General features: G+C 46.3%; 1 protein-coding gene across 9 annotated transcripts in view; it reads right to left on the bottom strand.

Moving 5' to 3' along the window:
- Nucleotides 1–20,000, bottom strand: part of tns1a (tensin 1a) — a 93,898-nt gene that overhangs the window by 25,835 nt on the left and 48,063 nt on the right. For all 9 annotated transcript variants that reach the window (XM_077015985.1, XM_077015987.1, XM_077015986.1 and 6 more), the window contains 12 exons: nt 19,043–19,092; nt 17,842–18,013; nt 17,174–17,224; nt 16,708–16,830; nt 12,498–12,562; nt 12,265–12,348; nt 10,846–10,958; nt 9,438–9,498; nt 8,885–8,960; nt 8,590–8,719; nt 8,395–8,460; nt 8,189–8,305 (listed from right to left, as the gene is read on the bottom strand). In XM_077015985.1, the coding sequence (XP_076872100.1) occupies nt 8,189–8,305; nt 8,395–8,460; nt 8,590–8,719; nt 8,885–8,960; nt 9,438–9,498; nt 10,846–10,958; nt 12,265–12,348; nt 12,498–12,562; nt 16,708–16,830; nt 17,174–17,224; nt 17,842–18,013; nt 19,043–19,092 (1,108 nt within the window). The remainder of the gene's footprint in view (nt 1–8,188; nt 8,306–8,394; nt 8,461–8,589; nt 8,720–8,884; nt 8,961–9,437; nt 9,499–10,845; nt 10,959–12,264; nt 12,349–12,497; nt 12,563–16,707; nt 16,831–17,173; nt 17,225–17,841; nt 18,014–19,042; nt 19,093–20,000) is intronic.

Raw genomic sequence — 20,000 nt, 5'->3', positions numbered from 1 at the left:
GAAGTTATCACGTCACTAATCACTGACTACAGAGCTGTGAAGATATCACATCACTAATCACTGACTACAGAGCTGTGAAGCTATCACGTCACTAATCACTGACTATAGAGCTGTGAAGTTATCACGTCACTAATCACTGACTACAGAGCTGTGAAGTTATCACGTCACTAATCACTGACTACAGAGCTGTGAAGTTATCACGTCACTAATCACTGACTACAGAGCTGTGAAGATATCACGTCACTAATCACTGACTACAGAGCTGTGAAGATATCACGTCACTAATCACTGACTACAGAGCTGTGAAGATATCACGTCACTAATCACTGACTACAGAGCTGTGAAGTTATCACGTCACTAATCACTGACTACAGAGCTGTGAAGATATCACGTCACTAATCACTGACTACAGAGCTGTGAAGATATCACGTCACTAATCACTGACTACAGAGCTGTGAAGATATCACGTCACTAATCACTGACTACAGAGCTGTGAAGTTATCACGTCACTAATCACTGACTACAGAGCTGTGAAGATATCCCATCACTAATCACTGACTACAGAGCTGTGAAGATATCACGTCACTAATCACTGACTACAGAGCTGTGGAGTTACCACGTCACTAATCATTGACTACAGAGCTGTGAAGATATCACATCACTAATCACTGACTACAGAGCTGTGAAGATATCACGTCACTAATCACTGACTACAGAGCTGTGGAGATATCACGTCACTAATCACTGACTACAGAGCTGTGAAGCTATCACGTCACTACTCACTGACTACAGAGCTGTGAAGTTATCACATCACTAATCACTGACTACAGAGCTGTGAAGATATCACGTCACTAATCACTGACTACAGAGCTGTGGAGTTACCACGTCACTAATCATTGACTACAGAGCTGTGAAGATATCACATCACTAATCACTGACTACAGAGCTGTGAAGATATCACGTCACTAATCACTGACTACAGAGCTGTGGAGATATCACGTCACTAATCACTGACTACAGAGCTGTGAAGATATCACGTCACTAATCACTGACTACAGAGCTGTGAAGATATCACGTCACTCATCACTGACTACAGAGCTGTGGAGATATCACGTCACTAATCACTGACTACAGAGCTGTGAAGATATCACGTCACTAATCACTGACTACAGAGCTGTGAAGATATCACGTCACTAATCACTGACTACAGAGCTGTGAAGATATCACGTCACTAATCACTGACTACAGAGCTGTGGAGTTACCACATCACTAATCACTGACTACAGAGCTGTGAAGATATCACGTCACTAATCACTGACTACAGAGCTGTGAAGATATCACGTCACTAATCACTGACTACAGAGCTGTGGAGTTACCACATCACTAATCACTGACTACAGAGCTGTGAAGATATCACGTCACTAATCACTGACTACAGAGCTGTGAAGATATCACGTCACTAATCACTGACTACAGAGCTGTGGAGTTACCACATCACTAATCACTGAAGTCGCACTTGCACTGCCCATGATGCACAGCCAGTTTAGTCTCACATCAGACCTAAATTTGGCGCCGGTTGCTAGTGGGGTTACAATGTCGTTAGAGGGCAGAACATAGTCCTTCAGTTCACTGCAGCTTCAGGGGGATGATGAGGATGATGGCTCCTCTAAACACCTCAGAGCACTGCACAAGAGTCCTCTGTTCTGACCCCTCTAAACACCTCAGAGCACCGCACAAGAGTCCTCTGTTCTGACTCCTCTAAACACCTCAGAGCACCGCACAAGAGTCCTCTGTTCTGACCCCTCTAAACACCTCAGAGCACCGCACAAGAGTCCTCTGTTCTGACCCCTCTAAACACCTCAGAGCACCGCACAAGAGTCCTCTGTTCTGACCCCTCTAAACACCTCAGAGCACTGCACAAGAGTCCTCTGTTCTGACTCCTCTAAACACCTCAGAGCACCGCACAAGAGTCCTCTGTTCTGACTCCTCTAAACACCTCAATGTACCTTTCCAGGTTTTGGTAATTTTCAGATTTAACTAATTTTTCTCACATCAATCTCAAGCAATGAGCTTTTGGAATGTTTTGTAAATGTATTAAAACTAAAAAGCTGTAATACTCTCTTTAAATAAATATTCACATCCTTCACTAAGTGTTTGGTTAAAGGCCATGTGGAAGCAATATCTCCCTCAAGACGTCTTGAGAGTGATTCCATCATCTTGGCATTCATGACATTGAGAGTTTCTGCCATGTTTCCCAGTTGCACTCCTGCATTTTCTTGGTGGTATGATTCAGGTCATGTTGTTGAAATGTGAACCTTCACCCCAGTATGAAATCTTAGCCACATTGGAGCAGTTTTTTCTCCAGGAGTTTTCACCAGAGTCCATCTTTCCACTCAAGATGTAATGGGCTCGGAGGCCGACACAAGTGCTGAAGAGAGCAAGGGTTATAATGTGGGCCGTTAACAGAACCTTGTAGCCAAACCAACACAGAGGGGCATGACTATATAACACAAAACCAGTGAGAGTGAAGGTCGCACTCTGTGAGTGTGAGTAGCTAACTCTGTTCTAATTATTTTAAATAGTTTTCCCAATTATTATTATCTTATTTACTTTACTTTTTTACATTATTTTATTTAGTTACATTTTATGTTAATTTAATATTTATTTTATTATATTATTATTATTTTATAATTGTCACGGTCACAGCTCCGGACCCTTCCCTGTGGGCGTGCCGTTACGTTGTCTGCGTGTCGTTATGTCCATGTTTATACTTCCGTGGGCGTGGGTTGTTTGTGAGCGTGTTCGTTTGTTACACCTGTGCCTTGTCTCGAGGTCACATGGGTCTGTGTTATTCACCTATTTAATGTGCGTTAGCGCGGTGTCTTGTGCTCGTCTTTGTCTAAAGTTTCGTGCCTGTGTGAAAGGTGTATTTTTCTGTTCGCACTCCGCACGGAGCTTCGTGTTTGTGTTCAGCAATAAACGTTCTTCATTGCACAGTTCGACGTTCGTCGTGCCTCTCTACCGAGCGTCACAATAATTTGTATGTTTGTTTCCTTTTTATCTTTAATTTCTTTTAACATTTTCCTTTTAATGTTTCTTTTTATTTATTCTGTAAAGCACTTTGGGTTGCATGTATGTATGAAAGATGCTATACAAATAAATATTATTATTATTATTATTATTATTATTATTATTATTATTATTATTATTAAAACCAATACACTAACCAGAACTCGATAACCAGGAACACAAGGGTCATACACAAAAAGGGAAGCCAAACAAAGGCAAACTAGAACTAAGGAACATGACAAAACCAGCCATAGCAGACACTAGAACCACATATACATATACATACATACAACTGTGTAACCAGAAAACCCATAAAACCTAAACAAAGGAGGAACTAAAGAAACATGGAAGCAAGAGAGACAGGTAGAGGACGGGGCCAGATGTGACATTATGTAAATAAGAATTATTTTTAATACATTTACAAAACAAAAACTTTTGCTTAGTCATTGTGAAAAAAATAGTTGATTAATGACTAAAAAGAGGTTTAGAAACTACAGCTGACCCTATTTTAAAATGGTCCAGATCCTTTCTGAATGTACTGTATAAAACAACCACAGAATGTAGAATCTACTTTACAGAACAACCACAACCCCCAAACAACCACAACCCCCGAAGAACCACAATCCCAGAACAACCTCAACCCCAGAACAACCTCAACCCCAGAACAACCTCAACCCCCGAACAACCACAATACCAGAACAACCTCAACCCCAGAGCAACCTCAACCCCCGAACAACCTCAACCCCCCGAACAACCACAACTGCAGAACAACCACAATACCAGAACAACCACATCCCCAGAACAACCTCAACCCCCCGAACAACCACAACCGCAGAACAACCACAGCCCCAGAACAACCTCAATGCCAGAACAACCACAATACCAGAGCAACCACAACCCCAGATCAACCACAGCTCCAGAACAACCACAACCCCCAAACAACCACTCGATCTTCCCTCCACTTCTCAGGACACTACAACTTCTACATTTGATTTACAAATCAGTGCCAGTCTGGGCCTGAGGCCTGTTAGGGTGTGGCAGCTTTGAAAGGTCTGAACCAGAATTCAGTCAGTATTCAGTATGGAGTGCGTATGGAGTGAGTGCTGTGTGCGTGTGAACAGGCAGCTGGGGGGTGGTCACCCTGTGGCGTGTTCTTACAGCCATGGTCCTCAGTCTGTCCCTCAGCTGAGCCAGTGGGAAAGTGGAGAAAGAGGAGGTAGGGGTCCCCAGTCTTCCTCCCTGCCCCTCCCCACCAGAGGGCATCGGATAGAGGGCTATCAGATTTCACCCTCTGCACTGAGGCCAGAGACAGCTCTATTTCTGCAGGCACTATTTAAAGCTCGAATTGGAAACAGGCGTGAACAGAGAGCTGGGACCTAATGACCTCATCCTCTGACCCATCCTGGCTCAATACTTCTCTACCATCACCTTCACAGAGACAGAGATGTTAAACATACAACACACTACTTATAGTGTGAGGGATTGTATATATAGATATATATACAATAATTTGTGCAGCGTTTTAACTGTTCCTATGACTACATGACTATGTTCTTCTGGGCGGAGATCTCAGATATGGTTCCTGGGATCTTTTTGAGCCGTTTTTCCAGTTTGGGGGTCACAGACGCAAGTGCTCAGATTACCATGGGAACCACTTATCTTTCACATCCCTACATCTATCACTACATCTATCACTACATCCATCACTACACCCATCACTACATCCATCACTACGCCCACCACTACATCCATCACTACATCTATCACTACACCCACCACTACATCTATCACTACATCCATCACTACACCCATCACTACATCTATCACTACATCTATCACTACATTTACCACTACATTTATCACTACATCCATCACTACATCTATCACTACATCTATCACTACATCCATCTCTACATCCATCCCTACATCTATCACTACATCCATCACTCTGTGCCTCTGTGTTTGTAATCCAGCCTCTTCCAGCCACTGATAGGATTCTCCATTTCTACATTTTCAGTGAGCACACATCATGCAGGGGTTTATCTTTCCATGATGGTTTGTGCTCCTCCTCATTCCTCTCCTCCTCAGGTTCCTGCTGTTTGAGGTACTCACTAAGCTCTTCATCACTAGGGCCCATCCTTCTGGTGTACGCCTGGATCTTGATATTCCATCCTGGACAGTGGCTCTGATGCTCACTAATCCCCCCCAAGCATACAGTTTTACAGTGCGGGGTCTGAGATGAAACCCTCCCTGCATTGTGAGGAGTCTCCTTGTCTTTATGTCAGTGGCTTCTATCTCCTCCTTTGGCCAGGTGAATATACCAGATGGGTATTTGCTGACTGGTAGAGTGTAGGTGTTGTTTGTCCAGATCTTCCCATTCAGCTGATGTCTCAGGACCTGTCTCACTCTTCTCAGGACCTGTCTCACTCTTCTCAGGACCTGTCTCACTCTCAGTAGGTTTTTGGCTATAGCTACTTTCTGCCCTCAACTTCTGTGGACTTCTGGACGTATGATCTCAGTTCCAACTGCCTTCCCTCTCTTGACCTTCTGACCACACTTAGGGGCAGTCATGGCCTGGTTGTAGGGAACTGGTCTTGTGACCAGAGGGTTGTGGGTTCGATTCCCAGACCTGAGGCCATGACTGAGGTGTCCTTGAGCAAGGCACCTAACCCCAACTGCTCCCCGGGCGCCGGGCTAGGGCTGCCCACCGCTCTGGGCACGTGTGATCCACAGCCCCCTAGTAATCACTAGTGTGTGTGTGTGTGTGTGTGTGTTCTAACTGCACAGCTGGGTAAAAAGCAGAGGACAAATTTCGATTGTGGTGAAAAATCACAATTGACAAAAATATGGCACTTTTTTTTCTTTTCTTTATCCAGTCAGAATGACACTCAGAATGACAGTCAGATGTCATTGCTGTATATCCTGGTGATGTGGATCAGTATGTCGATGTCTCCTTCACTTTTGGTATACAGCTTGATGTTATCTATGTAGAGGAGAAGGCTGATGGTTACTCCATTCCACAGCTGACATCCGCAGCCCCTCTTGGTGATGACATCACAGAGGGGTTCAGGCCTATGCTTAACAACAGCTGGGATAAAGCCCCACCTTGGTAAGTCCCGCATTTGACAGCGACTCGTGCTATTGGTTTAAAAGTTGACCTCTAGGGGCATCTTCCACAGCACCAGGTTCTTTATGACGGCTCTCAGAGTCCTGTTGATGTTACACAGCTCCATGCGTTCCAGGCCGATGAATCTGAGTCTAACTCTGGGTTCCCCGTCATCTTAGCCTCTAACCTCCTTCTTCAGGGACGGTGTTGCTTCATGAAGCTCTTCATCTTATAGCCAAGCATCTCAAGTATCAGTGTTGCTGTGGCGAATACCAGCTGGGTGTGTGTGTGTGTGTGTGTGTGTGTGTATACACATATGAAGACATATATAAGCACGTGCTTATGATGAAGAATTTCTGTTGCTCTGCAACCATAAAACAAGGAGGTGGTCCCACAACCCTAGAGACAGGAATACACAGCACTCAACCATCAAACTCTTATTTTCATCTTCTCATGTTCTCATATTGCCATATTCTCATATTCTCATACCTGTTTCTTGTCACAATGCTCATATTTGTGCTCTTGGTTTGGCATAAAATAGCAAGAAAAATATTTTTGTTGGAATATATTTTTTGATTTTGAGATTTAAATATTAAAAATTAAAATTATTTTTAAAAAATTAAAGTTATTAAAAATCACATTTTATTAAAACTCTATGTTTAATTAAACACAAACAGTCAGGAAGCTTGAGACTAAATGTCTTGAATATATGTGGATCTACATGAAAACCTCTGGGTCAGGATTCAACAGCAAAGTGTTAAGACCAGTGAGGAATTCATATCACGCAGGCTGAAATGCTGAAATAAACAGAGTGATGAAACCGAGGACCACCCGAATGACGACACCTAACCCTAATAGTGTCATCAAGGTTTCTGCCTGGGCTGCATTTGCCTGTCTCTGCTGACCCAGAGTCCAGGAGAACCGCCAATCTCCAGGCTCTGGTGAGCTGACGGGCACGATGCCAGCCGGGCACGATGCCAGCTGTGCACGGTGCCAGCCAGATTCTCTCCTACACACCCACCGCTTCTAAGGACTGGCAAAGCAACATCACTTACCACTAAATATTAAAACATAAATAAAATACCAAATGTCCACTACAGCACTATTATATGTTTAATATTCATATTGATTAAACAATTCATATTCAAAATTTGTGGTCTGCAGATCATATCTTCTTCTGCTGTATTAATAGTTGAATCATGTATCATATGTATTTATAATATATATGTATAATCATGTATAGTAGATACATTAACATTATTATCATCTTCAACCAGTACCCACTTCAGGCAGTACCCACGTAAGCCAATACCCACTTCAGGTGAGGCAGTGCTCAGGTGAGGGAGTGCTCAGGTGAGGGAGTGCTCAGGTGAGGGGGTGCTCAGGTGAGGGAGTGCTCAGGTGAGGGGGTGCTCAGGTGAGGGGGTGCTCAGGTGAGGGAGTGCTCAGGTGAGGGGGTGCTCAGGTGAGGGAGTGCTCAGGTGAGGGAGTGCTCAGGTGAGGGGGTGCTCAGGTGAGGCAGTGCTCAGGTGAGGGGGTGCTCAGGTGAGGGAGTTCTCAGGTGAGGCAGTGCTCAGGTGAGGGAGTGCTCAGGTGAGGGAGTGCTCAGGTGAGGGGGTGCTCAGGTGAGGGGGTGCTCAGGTGAGGGAGTGCTCAGGTGAGGGGGTGCTCAGGTGAGGGGGTGCTCAGGTGAGGGAGTGCTCAGGTGAGGCAGTGCTCAGGTGAGGGGGTGCTCAGGTGAGGGAGTTCTCAGGTGAGGCAGTGCTCAGGTGAGGGAGTGCTCAGGTGAGGGGGTGCTCAGGTGAGGGGGTGCTCAGGTGAAGGAGTGCTCAGGTGAGGGAGTGCTCACACACCTCCACTGCTCCCTTCATGCTCTCAGCCATTGACAAAGAGTGGTTCATTCATCTTTATCAAAACAACAATGCAGGTGATCTGTTATTTTTCTCCAGTGGTTCAGGACTGCTCTCCACACTTCAGTAAACCGACATTTACATAACAAAGAAGGCGCCTCACCATCCGTGATGTCCTCACATCGCCTGTTGAAGTTTTCATAGGAGTCCCAGCGGATGAGAGGATCCTGGGTGTTGTAGTCCACAGAAACACTGGGGCCATTCTCCAGGTGATCCATCCCTGAGAGTCACACAAATGCTTATGGGTAATGTAGTTCTCCTTATCATGCCTACAAGATCAGAAGCTGACGTAAGCACCATGAGCCATACCTCGAATCTTCTCTGGCCCAAATGAGAAGATAAATTCCACTTTACCGTCCTCAGGGTATCTGTCATCTGTAAAAACACATTTTCATTAGTGGTCAGTAATTGTTGTCACTAATTGTAATTGTAATTGTAATTGTCACTTTTGTGTGACATGTTTGTGTTGCTTTCATAACAGAAAGAACCTAAGGACAGAGTGACCTCTGAAAGTCTCATCCAGGTCGTTCTTGGTGAACACCAGCCCCAAATCATGCACCGCACACGTATGGAACTGCACTCGAAAGATCACGTCTCTGCTGGGGTTACGGTAGCGTTTGTGGTAACACTTTAACTGTAAGATAGAATTCATACAGAAAAAGAGGACATTACTCAGAAATGCCTCGTCATTATAAGGGTACACTTGCTATACACAGGACAATCAGTCAGCATCATTGATTTGTAAATCTACGTGTCATAACTCTGACTGTAATGCAGTTTGTGAATGTGCTGTGAATACCAGAATATCCCCCTTGAGGAGCAGACCAGGCTCAATGGTGATACAGATGCTCGTGTGGCTGTCTCCTTGAACATTACTGTGGAAGAGATGAAGAATCTACAAGCAGGCAGTTTTAACAGCACCACTTATGCCATACAGATGATCACTGCAGCCCTCCGACACTGGGAAACAAATGACCATCGTCTGCTGAACTCACACAAGAAACCTGAATATTAAAATTTAAACTCCCATTTTATATTAATCCAAGCTCGGTGGTTTGAGAAATTCCAGCGAAATTGATAAAAATGTATAAAATCCAAGTGGAAGATCAAAGATAACGATGATGAAGTTATTGTCATGGGGCTGATTATAATGTCCCTTTATAATGTCCAACTCATTAGCCGGGGGGGGGTTTGGCCTACACACTGTGACTGCCAATGTCTCAGACACACAGATACAGATGAATACATTTATTCCTTAAGGACAGTTTGAGCAGAACTGCACACACACACACACACACACACACACACACACACACACACACACACACACACACACACACACACACACTTACTATATACCAGATGTATACACCGGTTGCATTGCCTGATAAATCTTCAGAAATGGTCTGCAACCTACAACAGTGTGAAAATAAAATAAACGTTTTACGTTGATTTGTTTGGTTATGAGAGTGCACACTGTAGTTATGAGAGTGCACACTGTGGTTGTGAGAGTGCACACTGTGGTTATGAGAGTGCACACTGTGGTTGTGAGAGTGCACACTGTGGTTGTGAGAGTGCACACTGTGGTTATGAGAGTGCACACTGTGGTTGTGAGAGTGCACACTGTGGTTATGAGAGTGCACACTGTGGTTGTGAGAGTGCACACTGTGGTTATGAGAGTGCACACTGTGGTTATGAGAGTGCACAATGTGGTTATGAGAGTGCACACTGTGGTTGTGAGAGTGCATACTGTGGTTATGAGAGTGCACACTGTGGTTGTGAGAGTGCATACTGTGGTTATGAGAGTGCACACTGTGGTTATGAGAGTGCACACTGTGGTTGTGAGAGTGCACACTGTGGTTGTGAGAGTGCACACTGTGGTTATGAGAATGCACACTGTGGTTATGAGAGTGCACAATGTGGTTATGAGAGTGCACACTGTGGTTGTGAGAGTGCACATTGTGGTTGTGAGAGTGCATACTGTGGTTATGAGAGTGCACACTGTGGTTGTGAGAGTGCACACTGTGGTTGTGAGAGTGCACACTGTGGTTATGAGAGTGCACACTGTGGTTGTGAGAGTGCACACTGTGGTTATGAGAGTGCACACTGTGGTTGTGAGAGTGCACACTGTGGTTATGAGAGTGCACACTGTGGTTGTGAGAGTGCACACTGTGGTTGTGAGAGTGCACACTGTGGTTATGAGAGTGCACACTGTGGTTGTGAGAGTGCACACTGTGGTTATGAGAGTGCACACTGTGGTTGTGAGAGTGCACACTGTGGTTGTGAGAGTGCACACTGTGGTTATGAGAATGCACACTGTGGTTGTGAGAGTGCACACTGTGGTTATGAGAGTGCACAATGTGGTTATGAGAGTGCACACTGTGGTTGTGAGAGTGCATACTGTGGTTATGAGAGTGCACACTGTGGTTGTGAGAGTGCACACTGTGGTTATGAGAGTGCACACTGTGGTTGTGAGAGTGCACACTGTGGTTGTGAGAGTGCACACTGTGGTTATGAGAGTGCACACTGTGGTTGTGAGAGTGCACACTGTGGTTATGAGAGTGCACACTGTGGTTGTGAGAGTGCACACTGTGGTTATGAGAGTGCACACTGTGGTTATGAGAGTGCACACTGTGGTTATGAGAGTGCACACTGTGGTTGTGAGAGTGCACACTGTGGTTGTGAGAGTGCACACTGTGGTTGTAGCACACAGGTGAGGTGTGACAGGTTCCACGCTGGTAGAGAGGATGTTCTCCTCACCTCCTTTACACTCAAAGTTGGGGATCCCGTGCATGATGACGTGGTGAAGGAACAGAGGCTTGTTGTTGATCTTTATATGACCAGAAAGAAGTCCAGCAAAGTACTGCACATACCTGCCAACACACACACACACACACACGGTGAGCACCCGCAAGCCAAGCACGCACACTCACTCACACACACACACACACACACACACACACACACACACACACACACACACACACACACACACACACACGCCTGCTGAAGGCAGCGTAACACGCGCTGTATCTGACACGTATGCTGTTTACCATGTGCACGAAGCAGCTCTCTTCCTGTTGGAGTGTTAATGTCAGACATGCCTCTGTTTATAACCTCAGACTTCTGGCCACGGCTGCAGGTTAAATTTACCAGCAGGACACGGTGACGGACAGCACAGGGGACGGTCAGAGGGACCACAAGACAAAAGACAGACGCGATGGGTCACTGTTGCTCCACTGTTGCTCCACTGTTGCTCTGTTGTAGCTCAGCTGTAGCTCAACTGTAGCTCTGCTGTGAGTTATGGGATGGCCAGAAGGTGCTAGATGCCATGAACACTTGAATGTTTTCAGAAGAAGACCAAGACCAAGACCTTTTTCCTTCATACCATTTAAGGATGAGCCGTGAGGAGACCGCTCTCTGTGAGGAGCTTAGAGGTTTCTCCAAGGTGGAGGTTCAGGGTGGAGGCACAATTGCAGCTCTGTGCGTGCTGGGGAGGGGCAGTGGGAAGGCTGGTCATGTGGTGTAGTCACATGACACTTAAGAAGGTGGAGGCTTAAGGGTGGTGAGGTCTACGGGTGGAGACTCTCAGGATTAAGGTTCACAGCAAAAGGTAATACTGGTGGCTCCGGCTGGAGGCTCAGGGTGGAGGTTCAGGGTGGAGGTTCAGGGTGGAGGTTCAGGGTGGAGGCTCAGTGTAGAGCAGGGGTACTCAAATAGAAATGATGACGGGCCACATTTTATTTTTTAAATCACTGACGGGGCCGGCAGCGTCTTGAGATAAAATAAGAGCGGATACCGCGATTGAAAAAAAAGATTCCTAAAAAAAAAAACACTTTTCAAAACAGCTCGCGGGCCAGAAATAGATAGCATGCGCATGCGGCCCGCGGGCCGCTATTTGAGTATGGGGGGTGTGGAGGTTCAGGGTGGAGGTTCAGGGTGGAGGCCTAGGGTGGAGGCTCAGTGTAGAGGTTCAGTGTAGAGGTTCAGGGTGGAGGTTCAGGGTGGAGGCTCAGTGTGGAGGCTCAGTGTAGAGGTTCAGTGTAGAGGTTTAGGGTGGAGGTTCTGGGTGGAGGTTCAGGGTGGAGGTTCTGGGTGGAGGTTCTGGGTGGAGGTTCAGGGTGGAGGTTCAGGGTGGAGGCTCAGTAAGAGCAGCGTGGATGGGGGTGTGTTACTCACCTTCTCTGAGACGGCTGGCCTACTGGCATGGCTTTGTCCTCGTAAAATCGCTTCATGGCAAACCTGTCCAGAGCCTGGTCCACACTGCAAACCACAGCAGACAGCACACGCTCAGACAGCACACGCTCAGACAGCGGCGACAGCTCACAGCCCTGCAGGTCCGCCTCCAGACACAACCCCGCTGAGATACACCTCAGACCTGAACCACATGCCCACGCGGGCTCTGCTCCTACCTGGCTGAGATGCTGCTGTAGTGCATGTAGGCTGCTACAACCACTCCGGTCCGCCCACGATTCCCCTGGAAAAGACACAAAAATGCACTTGGGAAATAGATCCGAATGTAAGAAATGAAACTACTGAAAAGTAATTATAGTGCAAATCAGGGAGAACACCACGATGGGTGGAGTCTGAGAGGGCCCACGCCGAGAGAGGAACGTGAAGGAACACAGACCACAGTCAGGACTTCCTCACTGTCAGGACTTCCTCACTGTCAGAACCTCCTCACTGTCAGGACCTCCTCACTGTCAAGATCCCCTCACTGTCAGGACACTGTCAGGACCTCCTCACTGTCAGGACCTCCTCACTGTCAGGACACTGTCAGGACCCCCTCACTGTCAGGACCTCCTCACTGTCAGGACACTGTCAGGACCTCCTCACTGTCAGGACCTCCTCACTGTCAGGACACTGTCAGGACCCCCTCACTGTCAGGACCTCCTCACTGTCAGGACTTCCTCACTGTCAGGACCTCCTCACTGTCAGGACCCCCTCACTGTCAGGACCCCCTCACTGTCAAGACCCCCTCACTGTCAGGACCTCCTCTCTGTCAGGCCCTCCTCACTGTCAGGACTTCCTCACTGTCAGGACCCCCTCACTGTCAGGACCCCTCAATGTCAGGACCTCCTCACTGTCAGGACACTGTCAGGACCTCCTCACTGTCAGGACCTCCCTCTCTGTCAGGACTTCCTCACTGTCAGGACCTCCTCACTGTCAGGACCCCCTCACTGTCAGGACCTCCTCACTGTCAGGACCTCCTCACTGTCAGGACACTGTCAGGACCTCCTCACTGTCAGGACCTCCTCACTGTCAGGACACTGTCAGGACCTCCCTCACTGTCAGGACTTCCTCACTGTCAGGACCCCTCACTGTCAGGACCCCCTCACTGTCAGGACCCCCTCACTGTCAGGACCTCCTCACTGTCAGGACACTGTCAGGACCTCCCTCACTGTCAGGACTTCCTCACTGTCAGGACCCCTCACTGTCAGGACACTGTCAGGACCTCCTCACTGTCAGGACCTCCCTCTCTGTTAGGACTTCCTCACTGTCAGGACCTCCTCACTGTCAGGACACTGTCAGGACCTCCTCACTGTCAGGACCTCCTCACTGTCAGGACCCCTCACTGTCAGGACACTGTCAGGACCTCCTCACTGTCAGGACCTCCTCACTGTCAGGACCCCTCACTGTCAGGACACTGTCAGGACCTCCTCACTGTCAGGACACTGTCAGGACCTCCTCACTGTCAGGACCCCTCACTGTCAGGACCTCCTCACTGTCAGGACCTCCTCACTGAGGGACATTTACATTTACATTTACGGCATTTAGCAGACAATCTTATCCAGAGCGACTTACAAAGTGCTTTGCATCTGATCACAGAATTCATCCTAGGAAATAGTACAGATAGGCCAGAATTCAAGATACCATTGAGTCAGACTACTACTAAACTACAGGAGTCAGTCATTATCTAGTGTTTTGCAAGTTAGACGTTTGCCAAGAAGCACAAATAACCAGAGACAGACATACAATTTAAGAACAACGGCAAGTGGTATCAGCTGAGTTAGTGTTCTGGTAAGAACTCAACAAACAGGTGAGTCTTCAGTCTACGCTTGAAAATGGCAATAGACTCTGCAGTCCTAGCAGTTAATGGAGGGACAAAGCATGTGCTGAACACAGAAAACATCTGTACGCATATGTGACTCCTCAGGGCTGTGAATAGACCCCTTAACATACCCCATCTTCAATTTCCACTCTTTTTTTGTTTTTGAACCCAAAAAGTTTCCACGGGGGGTGGGTGCTGGTTCTAGTTGCCAAGACGACCTAGTGTTTTTTCCTGCTCCAGCATTCAGTGGTTGTAAAGGCTTCTTTATATACCGCAGACGTTTCTGGTTCCACTTGTACAGCCAGACGCTGTTCGGGTCGCTGTAGCCGGCTGCCGTATGGGGTCAGTGCAGCGTCTGATGGAGCAGGTGACCTGGGAGTGTCTCACCCTGTTCAGCTTACGACTCGTCCCGCTATCACCACTGACCTTTGTGCGTTGAGGTCACAAGGAGGGGTCTACTGCTGCAGTTAGTACCATGGGGTTAGTCTTGTGTTTGGTACCATGGGTTGAGGGCTGCTTTTAGGACTGTGGGTTTAGTGCAGTGTTTAGGGTTGTGGGTTTAGTGCTGTGTTTAGGGATGTGGGTTTAGTGATGTGTTTAGGGTTGTAGGTTTAGTGCCATGTTTAGGGTTGTGGGTTTAGTGACGTGTTTAGGGCTGTGAGTTTAGTGCCATGTTTAGGGTTGTGGGTTTAGTGATGTGTTTAGGGTTGTGGGGTTAGTGCCGTGTTTAGGGTTGTGGGTTTAGTACCGTGTTTAGGGTTGTAGGTTTAGTGACGTGTTTGAGGATGTGGGTTTATTGATGTATTTAGGGATATGGGTTTAGTGCCGTGTTTAGGGTTGTGTGTTTAGTGCCGTGTTTAGGGTTGTGGGTTTAGTGACGTGTTTAGGGCTGTGGGTTTGGTGATGTGTTTTGGGATGTGGGTTTAGTGCCGTGTTTAGGGTTGTGGGTTTAGTGCCGTGTTTAGGGTTGTAGGTTTAGTGCCGTGTTTAGGGCTATGGGTTTAGTGATGTTTTTAGGGATGTGGGTTTAGTGTCGTGTTTAGGGTTGTGGGTTTAGTGCCATGTTTAGGGTTGTGGGTTTAGTGCCATGTTTAGGGTTGTGGGTTTAGTGACGTGTTTAGGGTTGTGGGTGTAGTGCCGTGTTTAGGGTTGTGGGTTTAGTGACGTGTTTAGGGTTGTGGGTTTAGTGACGTGTTTAGGGTTGTGGGTGTAGTGCCATGTTTAGGGTTGTGGGTTTAGTGACGTGTTTAAGGTTGTGGGTGTAGTGATGTGTTTAGGGTTGTGGGTGTAGTGATGTGTTTAGGGTTGTGGGTGTAGTGCCGTGTTTAGGGTTGTGGGTGTAGTGCCGTGTTTAGGGTTGTGGGTTTAGTGATGTGTTTAGGGTTGTGGGTTTAGTGATGTGTTTAGGGTTGTGGGTGTAGTGGTGTGTTTAGGGTTGTGGGTGTAGTGCCGTGTTTAGGGTTGTGGGTTTAGTGATGTGTTTAGGGTTGTGGGTGTAGTGATGTGTTTAGGGTTGTGGGTGTAGTGATGTGTTTAGGGTTGTGGGTGTAGTGCCGTGTTTAGGGTTGTGGGTTTAGTGATGTGTTTAGGGTTGTGGGTTTAGTGATGTGTTTAGGGTTGTGGGTGTAGTGATGTGTTTAGGGTTGTGGGTGTAGTGCCGTGTTTAGGGTTGTGGGTTTAGTGATGTGTTTAGGGTTGTGGGTTTAGTGATGTGTTTAGGGTTGTGGGTTTAGTGATGTGTTTAGGGTTGTGGGTGTAGTGCCGTGTTTAGGGTTGTGGGTTTAGTGATGTGTTTAGGGTTGTGGGTTTAGTGATGTGTTTAGGGTTGTGGGTTTAGTGATGTGTTTAGGGTTGTGGGTTTAGTGACGTGTTTAGGGCTGTGAGTTTAGTGCCATGTTTAGGGTTGTGGGTTTAGTGATGTGTTTAGGGTTGTGGGGTTAGTGCCGTGTTTAGGGTTGTGGGTTTAGTACCATGTTTAGGGTTGTAGGTTTAGTGACGTGTTTAGGGATGTGGGTTTATTGATGTATTTAGGGATATGGGTTTAGTGCCGTGTTTAGGGTTGTGTGTTTAGTGCCGTGTTTAGGGTTGTGGGTTTAGTGACGTGTTTAGGGCTGTGGGTTTGGTGATGTGTTTTGGGATGTGGGTTTAGTGCCGTGTTTAGGGTTGTGGGTTTAGTGCCGTGTTTAGGGTTGTAGGTTTAGTGCCGTGTTTAGGGCTATGGGTTTAGTGATGTTATTAGGGATGTGGGTTTAGTGTCGTGTTTAGGGATGTGGGTTTAGTGACGTGTTTAGGGTTGTGGGTGTAGTGCTCTAAGGCCGGATGAAGGCTAAATAAAAACACACAGCAGTTGAATAGGAGGGGAGGGGCAGAACAGCCTCACCAACAAAACCCCCAGCAGAACAACAGTGCCCTCTACTGTTTAAAACACAGCATCTTTCAAAGTTTACTACCACCAATTTTCCAATCACACTACAGACATTTAAAATAAAGAAAATAGCTGCATTTGGACGTTGTGCTGCACTGTGAAGTGTGTTGGTGCAGGTGGAGGAGTGTGTGTGTAGGAAGGTCACCTTGTTGTGTAAGACCACCACGTTATGGGGGTCAGCAGTGAGCCACGTGTCCATGGCCTTACACATGCTGCAGATTTTGTCCAGGGCAGGAGCGTGGTGATCAGGCCAGCCAAAGTCCAGCACCTGTTAACACAGGTGTGCGCAGAGGACACACATAGCACACGCAGAGTACACACAGAGTACACGCATAGCACACTCAGAGGACACGCAGAGTACACGCAAACAGTGCATATACACATAACTGAGCCTCAGGATCTGAGCAACTACGTGCATATGTACACACACACACACACACACACACACACACACACCCACACACACACCCACCATCACACACACACACACACACACACACACACACACACACACACACACACACACACACACACACACACACACACTCTCTCATGCACACACACTCATGCACACACACACACACACACACACACACACAAAATTTACTTACTTTTGGGTTCAGTTTGGTGATATCATGCCTCCTCTCACTGAGGTTCAGCAACTGAAACCCAACACAGACTCAGAACAATTAAGCAACTGCATTTGAGATCCCAGTGAAATCCCAGTGATAACCCAGTGATATCCCAGTGATAACCCAGTGAAATCCCAGTGATAAACCAGTGATAACCCAGTGAAATCCCAGTGATAACCCAGTGATGTCCCAGTGATAACCCAGTGAAATACCAGTGATAAACCAGTGAAATCCCAGTGATATCCCAGTGATAACCCAGTGATATCCCAGTGATAACCCAGTGAAATCCCAGTGATAAGCCAGTGAAATCCCAGTGATAATTCAGTAATATCCCATATCCCGTTATATATATACAATTTCTAGTCCATCATGGCCACAGTGTTAGACTCTTGTGCAAAACACAGATAGAATCTCTGAAACCACACACTCCTAGCATAGGACACGTGAGGTCAGAATACTACCATATATGGTTTGTCTGACAACTGATATCATCTAACCTCAGCAAAGACACACATCATGTGCCACACATTGATTCAGCAACCCAAGCTAAAGAGAAACGGCCTTGTGCACTAGCAGGACTCATGAAATGGCACCCAGGGAGTTGCTGGACGGCGCCCACAGGTGGGGCGGAGGAAGGAGCTCCTCACCAGGTAGTGCTGCTGGTGTTTGGAGCGAAGCATGCTGATGACGTCCCTCAGACGCACACTGTAGCTGTGCTCTTCAGACCCACCAGGGAAGGACAAGCAGATGATACGTTCAGTGATGTAGACCAGGTCAACATCGTAGCTCTCCTCCATGGCCTGGAGCAGACTCAGGGTCCTTCCACACACACACACGCACACACACACGTGCACACACATGCGCGCACACACACACACACACACACACACACACACACACACACACACAGGTCAGCTGTATACTGTTGGCCGTGTGTAAGCAGGTAGTGGTAGTGTTTATGCTTCTGATGTGTCTGTAACTTGTGAACATATAATATAAATAAAGGCCTAAAGTCCTATGCTAGAGTTCCATTTGCAATTCTCATATGTATTCGGCTTTGGGCTGAGTTTGTTTGGATATTCAACAGGTTGAGAAAAATACTGGATGAAACCCATAGATAACTGTAGACAGTAGTCTGTAGATGGCAGTCTGTAGACAGTAGTCTGCATAAAGCAGTCTGTAGACAGTAGTCTGTAGATGGCAGTCTGTAGACAGTAGTACGTAAACAGTCTGCAGACAGTAGTCTGTAGATGACAGTCTGTAGACACCAGTCTCTAGATGACAGTCTGTAGACAGTAGTCTACATAAAGCAGTCTGTAGACAGTAGTATGTAAACAGCAGTCTGCCAACAATAGTCTGTAGGTGGCAGTCTCTAGACAGTAGTCTGCATACAGCAGTCTGTAGACAGCAGTATGTAAACAGCAGTCCGTAGACAGTCGTCTGTAGACAGTAGACCGTAGACGGTAGTCTGTAGCCTGTTTCCATACGTTTCATAGGACTAAAACCTAATAAGTGTCTGGAATGATTGTGGTGTTCCATGTGAAGTCTAAATATAGTTTTGATTGGGTTTTTCAGGCTGTTTGTTTGTGATACAGCATAAATATTTACAAACCAGATATTATTTGCCTCAAAGCAAAGGCATAATAACATAACATTAAATATGCCCATTTATTCTGCAGTTTTACAGCTACAACGTTTCTAAGTTACTTTGTGAGGTTCTAAACGTGCAAGACATAATAACTAACAGACTCTCCTAATAACATACAGGACACACTCTCCTATAGTACATGAGGGACATGTTCAGATCCATATGAAAGACACTCAGCGTTAAGAATGAAGGAGGTCTACCTGGAAGGTCTTCGTCTGGAGTCTGTGCTCTTAAACGACTTTGTTGATCCCTGTTGAGAAAAATATAAGGTTATAAAAACCACACCAATACAGTGTTACATAAACGGATACCAATACATCCACACCAATACAGTTTTACATAGACCACACTGATACAACTTTACAAAAACCACCCACACAGCTTTACATAAACCACATCAATAAAATTTTACATAAATCACACCAATTCTGTTTTACTTAAACCACACACAGTATTGAATAAACCACGCCAATGATATCTGCACTGAAGGGATTGTGACTACTTGGCCAGGGAACAAGAACCTTAACTATTACTGTAGAACTGTAGAAACACCCTGCGCGCCACAGACTTCTGCTAATGGGCCGCCCAATGGAGGATGGGTTCCCTTTTGAGTCTTGGTCCTCACGAGGTTTCTTCCTATTCCCCACCATCATAGGGAGTTTTTCCTTGCCACTGTCGCCTCTGGCTTGCTCATTAGGGATTTGGTCCCATACGATTGATAACTTTGTGAATACTGTAAAGATTGTAAAGATGCTTTGTGACAACATGTGTTGTGAAAAGCGCTATACAAATCAATTTGATTTGATATAGCTTTAAATAAACCTCAGACAGTTTTTCATATCCACATCATAGACTGATGACCGTCATAAGCCACATCATCACAGCATAAACCACATCAGTAGTTTTACATAGACCACATCAGTAGTTTTACACAAACCACATCAGTAGTTTAACATAAACCACATCAGTAGTTTTACATTAACCACATTAGTAGTTTTACATAGACCACATCAGTAGTTTACATAAACCACATCAGCAGTTTTACATAAACCACATCAGTAGTTTTACATTAACCACATCAGTAGTTTTACATAAACCACATCAGCAGTTTTACATAAACCACATCAGTAGTTTTACATAAACCACATCAGTAGTTTT

This window comes from Brachyhypopomus gauderio, chromosome 8 (genome assembly GCF_052324685.1).
Source record: "Brachyhypopomus gauderio isolate BG-103 chromosome 8, BGAUD_0.2, whole genome shotgun sequence".
In the NCBI taxonomy this organism is placed as follows: domain Eukaryota; kingdom Metazoa; phylum Chordata; class Actinopteri; order Gymnotiformes; family Hypopomidae; genus Brachyhypopomus; species Brachyhypopomus gauderio.
Note: the sequence above shows the minus strand (reverse complement) of the source record. Positions and strands in the feature narration are given on the sequence as shown.